We start from the raw sequence: 8,725 nt of genomic DNA, 5'->3' as shown, positions 1-8,725 counted from the left end.
TGCGCTTTGCCCCCACTCGCTCGCTTGTTAATGTTGTAGCTCTCCCTCGAGAAGGCGAAGAACGGTGGCATTACAAAATTTAGAAGTGTCACTGTTTATCGTGGAAAGCTTGAGGAAACTCTTGCCGGTCGCTTTTCAAAAGAAAATGATCATGATTGTTGATTCAGCCATATTGCCAACAAATAAAGATCTTTAAATCCCAACATAGATTTGTAATTCGGTGGAAAACACAACACTCTTCCGGTTTGCTGGAGAACGCAACTCGACACACGACGCACGGATAGCGCACAGCAGACAAGTACACTCCCAGCAAGCAACTGTGCTGGAGCAAAATCCCGCACCACGCGCGCGCCTGCTGCAGTGATGTGCAACGCGTGCCCCACGGGGATTCGGCACCCGCAGCGGCTGCGCCTGCGCCGCGCACAGGTGTCTACTCGTCGTGGACTAGTGGCCGCCTCTCCCCGCAACGCAGGGGGACGCCGCAACGGCAGCCGAGCCCGTCGTCTTCCATGTCCTCCCCAACCTCCCCCCAGACCCCCACGCCCCGCCTCCGCCGCGCGGGGCACGGCAGGGCGCAGCGACCGTGCCGCCACCCCCCACGGAGTCACGGACGCCCAGGATCCACGCGCCCGCATCGTTACGTCGGTCAACGGGTCAAGCTCGCAAAGCCTAGAGACCGCTTTCCACACGGCTGGAAAGCAGCACGCCGCTGCACTGCTCGTTCGGAGCTCCGGATGAGCCGGACTACGGCTACGGCGGCACGGTTGACCAATGCTGAAGGGTGAAGGGAGACCAACCTGAACTCTAACATGGTCCAGCTACTTGGTTGACCAATGCTGAAGTGACTCTGACGGCACGGCTGCTCTCGGCTAGGCACTGAAGATAGTGACTCGTTTCGGTCCGTCATTCCGGCGTCACCGGGTTTTCTAGGATGCAGGGGAAGATACCACGGCCGGACGCGTAATTGATCGGTCGATTAACCGATCGGCCATGACCAGACGTAGTCACGCCGGTGAGCAAGAATAGTTTCCGGTTTTCCTCATGGCGAGTCATGGTCAAAATTGAGAAGTGGACCCCAACATGAAGTGGGGCTGCAGTCCTGCAGAGCGCGTATGGTGCCCGCAGCAACCCAAAAACAAAGCTAAATTTAGCCTTTGCTTGGTTCAACAACAAAAGATTAGAAAAGTAAAGTCTTGTCATTTGAGTTTACTTCATATAATTTTGGTGGTCCAAGTTGGTCAATTTAGGCCACAGCATACTGACCCGATTTTTGAATGCCGAATTCCGGTCTGGTTTTTGTATTAGGGTTTAGACACTTTACTAAAGGGCGGCTGCTGCTGCTGCTACAGCTACGGCTAATTGATTGGTACACACAGCGACATTTCGGTTCGGTGTATTCGGTTCGTCAAAAATTCGGTGTACAGAAATCAGAAACCGATCGGTGTTGGGCAAAATAGAAAACCGAGCACCTCGGTGTCGGTAAATTCGGTTCGGTTTTCGGCGGACACCGAACTTCCACCGAAGTTCATACATGGCCGCAAGCAGTTCGTCAGTTCACAAGATTGCACCCATACCCAACGCAAATCAGAAGCTAACAAAATTCGCATGTTTCACAAGCTAACAAATTCACGATTCGCAAGCGATCAAGCCAGCAAGCTTTCATCTCACGATCTCACTTGGAAGCCAACAAGCACGGAGGATTTCCCTGGCCATGCACCCGCGGACCCCACCCAAGCGGCCAAGCCTCCGCAGTGCAGGTGCTGTTGTACTTCGCCGCTCGCACGCGGGCACGCGGCCTTGGCTCGCCCCGACGCCGGCCGCCCGCCTTGTGCGCCGCCACCGTCGCCGGAAGACAGATGGGGGCTGGGAGATGCTATGCGGCTAGGGTTTGGAGGAACGGACAGCACTGGGCCTGTGGCTGCGTGTTTGTTTGTTAGCTTTTTGCTGGTGGGCTGTGCGCGGTGTGGGACATGGGCCGAGGTGGGCCGAGGCCGAGGTAGGTGACTACACAGGACGGGACGCAGTGGGCGCTGCAAGTTCGGTGTCTTCGGCTGTTCGGTGTGCACATGATTGAAAACGGAAGCCGACACCATAAATCGGTGTTCGCAGAAACGAAAACGGAAGCCGAAACAAAAAAAAACGACATTTCGGTTCGGTTCGGTTCGGTTCGGAATTTTTTCGGTTTCGATTTAAAAGTACCCACCCCTAGGTACACGATTCGCTTTTTGAGCGGTGACGAAAGAAAAAAAAGGAACAAAGCCATGGAGACACGTAGTGGTTCACGTTTATTTTAATTCAAAAAAAGTTCACGTTCATCATTTGGGTGGACTGGCTTCAAACTGTCCAGACTGTTATCCCCCCTTGCAGTTTGGTTGGTATAGTATCCCAAGCTCTTTTCGATCCCACAAAGAACATGGCGCCGCCGGCGCCGGCCCCGCCATCTCGTCCAGATGGAGATGATCAGCAGCGGGAAGCCGCCGCCGCGTGGCATGCCGACCAAATTTTATAGCTTCTCGCTCTGGGCGACTGTCCCTGACGGTGTTGCGACGGATGGCTGACAGCCCGACACGACGCACGAACGGGCAACAAGGACGAAGGCATGGTATAATTCACTCCAAATCCCAACTTTAGCACTATGAAAAAGAAGATTTTCCATCACCAAACTTGCGGTACATGCATGGAGTACTAAATGTAGATAAAATTAAAAACTAATTGCACAGTTTTGTTGTACTTTGCGAGACAAATCTTTTGAGCCTAATTAGTCAATGTTTGGACAATAATTCACAAATACAAACGAAATGTTACAGTGTGCTACAGTACTGGCACAGTGATTTTGGCCCTCCAAAATTGGGCAACTAAACATGGCCGAATCCTCTCTCTCTGCTGTGTGTGTGTCTCTGTGCTGTGTGTGTGTGTCTGCAAGCAAAACACGTCGCACGCAGTACGCTGTACGCGTGGTACCAGCCCCGAGTGCGCGAGCGCGAGCCCGGCGCCCCCGGCCCGGTATCCGGCACACACCCCGCCCAGCCACAGGTAGCATGACTGCATGAGCGGCGGAGAGACGGGGGAGGGGGCCGACTGGCCAAGGGGATCTTCTCTCGTTACGTGCCGCGGCACGCTGCACGCAAGGGAGAGCCATCCCTCACCCGTGAACCTCCTGATGCCGTCGCGTGCTCGCGTGGCTGACGGCTCATCTCGTCCCCGCCCGATGACGCCAGAGCACCGGGCCCCCCCAGTCCTCAAGCCCAACGGCTCCAGCAAAGCGCGACGAAAACGACAGCTCCACCAGGGGCCGTCCCCCCTCCCGCACCCGCCCTCGCTCCCCGCGAGCACGCCCTCGCCGTGCACTGCCCAGCAGTCACCTCTCGTCCTCCCCCCGCCGACCCCCGCAAAAGCAACGGGGCAGCGTGCGCGGGGCACCCGAAGCCGGCCGCCGCGACCCGCACCTCCCGGAAGCCCAAGGCACAAGCTGCGTGCCCCCAAGCATACGGATCGCTGCGTCAGCCAGGCGCCCCCCCCAGCGCTCGCTGTCGCTTCGCTTCCTCGGAACCTAGCGACAAGCTGCGGAACTGGAAAGCACGTCGCGACGCGCAGTTCGTTCGGAAACCGCCTCCAGCTTGCCCTAGTTCCCGTTCCATGTTCCAATCAATCAGGGCCGTTTCAGGCTTTCCGCAGGTAAATCCAGAATGATGACACTGCCTGCGTCTTCACAGAGCGGTAGGGGTATTATAATTAGTGGTGGCAGCGGACTGACGCTCGCCTGGTACGTGACGGGAAAGGGAGCTGAGCGCCTGAAGCTGAACTTAATGCGGTTATTACTTGAGTGATCATTCTTGAGTGGCTTTGATGGTAAGGTCTTGTTTAGTTCTCTTTTTTTCCAACTTTGACACTATGAAAAAAGAAGATTTCCCATCACATCAAACATACGGTACATGCATGGAGTACTAAATGTAGATGAAATCAAAAACTAATTGTACAGTTTTGTTGTACTTTGCGAGACGAATCTTTTGAGCCTAATTAGTCAATGTTTGAAAAATAATTCACAAATACAAATGAAATGCTACGTTACGCATTTATGGTAAAATGCAAACTTTACCACTTCCAATTTGGTAACTAAACAAGACCTAAGGTTGTTCTATAGGAGTACTACTAGCCAGTAGACTGGGCACTAAACAAAGTGGTTCGGTCAATCATTCCGGCGTAAACAGGGCATCGTGGCATGTAGAACAAGGAACCACGGCCGACGCGTATTTGATCGCAAGGTTACCCAATCGGGCGTGGCAAGAACTAGTCATCCCCGATGCAGTCAAAACTGAACCGGGAATCCTGCCTAAACAATGATTTTCACACATGATAATGTAGAGAGCTCTGCCGCCCATTATAATTACTGTAACAGAGAAGAAGATGGCCGTCCGTCCGTCCGGGTTCAAGGCTTCCAAGCCGTTGCCACCGGAAAACACAGCCACTTCAGTGGCGCTTGTAGTTGCAACTAACGCAGCTGCAGTGGAACGAACTACCTAAAAACAGGATGGATGCTTAAAAAGTATAGCTAATGATAGCAAGACCACCAATCATAAACTGAAGACCATCGATTATGTTAATTCGAACGTCACGATCATAACCACCGGTGCTTAAGATCTAACACCCATGATTAAGGTCTACTAGACAATCAGGATGGATACTGCTGCAATGCAACAGCTAATTGATCGATCGATAGATTCGCTTTTGAGCAGGTATGTATATACATATATACTCCGTATATATCTGTGTGTGTGTGCGTGTGTGTGACAGAAGAGAGACGCAAAATACGACGCTGGAGCAGCTGTCGTTGGTTGATCAGTACGGTAAACTGACTGCAATCTGTTCAAAATGTCCTAAATCTGATCCATTCATTAATCTATCAAGAGATGCGAATTTTTGCTAACAATGGAAAAAAAATCAACACTAATTGCTCACTTCACTCAGCAATGGCGCTACTGTAATCCAATTCCAAGCTCAATTTCAATCCCTCAAGGCTCTAACTGCACAAGAACATCGCAACCTACTACAACAATCCGGAGAAAATTTACCATCACTGCAACCAATCCGAGCAGTGCCGCCGCCACCGCCACTCGCCGGTGTTAGCTCTTCCAGGCGTAGATCAGCAGCGAGAATCCGTCGCCGCGCTGCATCTCGGCCTCCTCGGGGCTGGCCCAGTCCATCACCGTGGAGCCGCTGGCCCACGACGCCGTCGAGGACGCCACGGACGCCGACGACGACGAGCTCTCCTTGGCGAACCTCCGCGCTCGCCCCTTCCTCCGCTCCCCGTTGCTGCCCGTCTCGCTCCAGTCCCGTTGCCCCCACCGCGCGAGGTAGCCTCCCCAGACGCCGGTGCTCCTCCTCACGGCCTTGTCCGGGGAGGGATCCTTCCCCAAATCGGCGTCGCGCTCCTCGCCGCCGCTGGCGAGCTCGAACCGGAAGACGAGCACCGCGTGGGCCTGCGCCTGCGTCGAGGCGTCCGCGGGGAGGGGATCGCGCGGGGGGAAGAGCCAGTTGTGGAGGTCCCAGGAGACCTGGATGCCGTCGCCGCCGCCGAGGTCGACCCGCTCGCTGCCGCGGAACTTCCAGCGCAGCCGCCGCACGTGGAGCACGCGCTCGCCGTCGACGGAGACCGACATGCCGACGTCCGCCCGCTCCTTCTCCTTCCGGCCGGCAGCGCCCTTGTCCCTGCCGCGGCCGCGGGCCACGAGATCCACGGAGATCTCCCGCTCCTTGCCCTGGACGGTGACCCAGGTCGTGTGGCTGCGGCCGCGGCCGGCGCCTGCGTCGCGCAGCGAGACGTGCTCCCGTCGAGAGAGGAGGACCGGGCGCGGGCCGGACGGGCGCCGCGCCCGGGTCCTACGGTAGGCGGCGTCGGGCAGGTCCCCGGCCGCGAGGACCATCTCGCCGTCGACGACGACGGCGGCGAAGAAGCCCGAGGAGGGCTCGGGTGACCCCGAGCCCGGGAACCGCGCGCGAGAGAGGTCCCACGCCAGGTCGACGAGGCGGTCCCCGGCGCGGAACCGCCTGGAGCCGCGGCGGCGCCAGAGGAGCCAGGGGCGGACGCGGAAGGCGAGGGTGGTCTCCTCGTCGTCCGCGTCGTCGTCGAGGTAGCCCGCCCCGAACGCCGAGGAGGAGGAGCCGCCGGGCGTGGAAGGGGGCGACAGGCGGAGCACGGCGCGGAGGGAGAGCCCGAGCGGGGCGCGGGACCAGGAGAGCGCGACGAGGCCGAGGTGGGTCTCGTAGACGGAGGTCGCCAGGCTGGGCCCCGCCGCGGCCCCCGTGCCAGAGGAAGGCGCCCCCGCCGCCGCCGCCGCGGCGCAGCGGAAGCACGCCGCGATCGGGCCGGGCATCGCTGGCGCGGCCGCGGGCGACGGCGTGGCGCGTCGGATGCTGCGAGGAGGCGAGAGCGAGAGGCGAGTCGATTGGAAATGATGTGTGCGCTGGGTGGGTCGCGGTGTGCGAATCCAAGGCGTCGCCGTGTGGGCGCGGCGAAGCCAAAGAGGAGGGGGGGTTGTGGCGTTCCGCGAGTTGTGAGCTCGGGTTGCCGGCTTGCCGCGGCACGTTCGCCTCGACAAACAAACATATAGGTACGTCTCCGTTTGGACTTTGCAACCAGCCATTTCGTAAGAACTGGTAGGATTTTTTTTCGATTTTGGGAGCAAATAGCAATTGAGAATTAAGAAGTTCACATTGCAATTGAGAATTAAGAAGTTCACATTTTAAATTTGGACGTGGTTAAGTTGGGCTGTTCATTCCGTTTACTCGGCTATATCGGTAGGTTTATTCAGTGGTTAGAAACTTTGGCTTTAACAAATTGGCAACCTAACATGGCGCAAACAACATCATAATCGACGAGTTTAATTTCCATTACTCTGATTTTGGTTTTTGAGTAATCGGGAGGGAAAAAATTACAACTTTTTTCAATTTAGAAGAATTAGGAATAAGATATTTACATCTTGGATCGGGATGTTGTGAAGTGTTTGGAAATAGATGGATGGGCTCAGCTAGGCTATAGTGACAGCGATAGTAAGCGCCAAGCATGGACAATTTGGGTAGTATAACGAGGGCGGTGCTAGTGGTAGGTCAGCCTTAGTAGGGCAAGGTTCACCATCCCGGTGATATATTATATAATTGATAGAAATTATAGTGGGCGTGATGTACTTAGGAGTATGAAAATATCAGGGGAGTAAATAGCTACAACATCAATGCTCAAGAGTATTGCCCGAGAGAAAAGGGAAACCATTGCTATACGTGGCACTAATCAATATTGAGCCATATTCCCTCCATCCCAAATTAATATTCGTTTTGACTTTTCTAAATACATGATTTTTGCTACGTATCTAGACATAGCATATATTTAGCAAAAGATATGAATCTAGAAAAGTCAAAACGAATAGTAATTTGGGATGGAGGAAGTACTAGCTAAAAGCCAATTCTTAACTCAACCTAAAACGAAACTAATCGCGTATTGAATGAGCACCATCATAGTAGAAGTTTGTAAAAATCAGCAACTAATGCCAAATATAGGGTGGGTGATTTTGTGCAGCCATCTTAATAGAGACGAATACAACTTTGGCTGAAAAGATAATAAACAAAACAACGAAATGCAAGATAAAGGACATCGGTACTTTTTCAGAATATGCTAATAAATCCACTTTTTTGTACTTAGCAAGGTTGTTCGGTGTTCGATTTTGACATTCAATCAAATTGGTGGTTTAATACAGCACCACTTCAAGTAAATGGATTGGTACTATTTAACAAAAATACTCTATTCGTTTAAAATTGTAGGTTTATAAATATTATTATGCACCTACGCTAATGTGCTCTACCACCAACTTGCACCCGAATTCGGCAGTACGAGGATACGAGCGTGGCTAACCGTTTTCCTATTTTTGCGTGCCTAATTCCCCTGCCTCGCAAAAGCGTTCGTTAAACTAGGCATGGCACTAGCCACTACTCGGCACTAGCTCAGGGGGGAAGACCCAGTGGACCCCTCCTGATCTGCTGTGCTGTGCAGCTGTAAATGTCTCAGTTTTGGCCCAGCCTTTGCGCGCTTTCCTTGCTGGACGAATGGAGTGGAGTGGTGGCCACTGGCCACCGCGCTTTTTACCCCCAATGGCCCAAACTTGCCAGGCTAAACGTGGTCTGGACACGTCGCTTTGGAATGGAACCGAGCAGAAACAAACACTCACACGGTCAGATACATGGGTACATCAAATCATCATCTGTCAGCAAATCATCGTAATCGTGGCGTCATCAAATCATCATCTGTCAGCACGGCACGAGCTTGGGAACCATCAAAATGTCGTAATCTTTGCAAGACTAGAAGATCTTTTCTTTGTGGAAAGTGGTGAAGTGTTTCGGAGGCTTGTATGCGCGTGAGGTGAGGTACTGAGGTCGACAGAAAGCGCCTTTTCGTTGAGCTTTGGAACGGCGACCAAGGAGCGAGGACCGGCAGCGGTCAGGTCAGGGTCGGGCAGTTGATTCGGGCCATAGGCCTTGTTGACTTGGTAAATTTGGGAGGTGCCAAATTACTATTACAGTAGCACATAGTAGCGTTTTGTTTGTATTTGTGAATTATTATCCAAATATTAACTAATTAGGCTTAAAAGATTCGTCTCGCAAAGTACAACAAAACTGTACAATTAGTTTTTAATTTCGTCTACATTTAGTACTCCATACATATACCGCAAGTTTGATGTGA

At 53.5% G+C, this 8,725-nt stretch overlaps 1 protein-coding gene across 1 annotated transcript; it reads right to left on the bottom strand.

The window, feature by feature from the left end:
* Positions 1-4,870: 4,870 nt before the first annotated feature.
* Positions 4,871-6,599, bottom strand: LOC117859930 (uncharacterized). The gene has a single exon (XM_034743126.2). The coding sequence runs from the start codon at positions 6,369-6,371 to the stop codon at positions 5,121-5,123; it is 1,251 nt and encodes a 416-aa protein (XP_034599017.1). The 5' UTR covers positions 6,372-6,599; the 3' UTR covers positions 4,871-5,120.
* Between the last annotated feature and the right edge of the window lie 2,126 nt (positions 6,600-8,725).

This window comes from Setaria viridis, chromosome 6 (genome assembly GCF_005286985.2).
Source record: "Setaria viridis chromosome 6, Setaria_viridis_v4.0, whole genome shotgun sequence".
In the NCBI taxonomy this organism is placed as follows: Eukaryota; Viridiplantae; Streptophyta; class Magnoliopsida; order Poales; family Poaceae; genus Setaria; species Setaria viridis.
The sequence above is the reverse complement of the archived record's forward strand: the minus strand, read 5'-3'. Positions and strand labels throughout refer to the sequence as shown.

What these genes read in the sequence shown, in the direction of transcription:
- LOC117859930 (XM_034743126.2), bottom strand. Translation starts at nt 6,371, where the DNA reads ATGCCCGGCCCGATCGCGGCGTGCTTCCGCTGCGCCGCGGCGGCGGCG.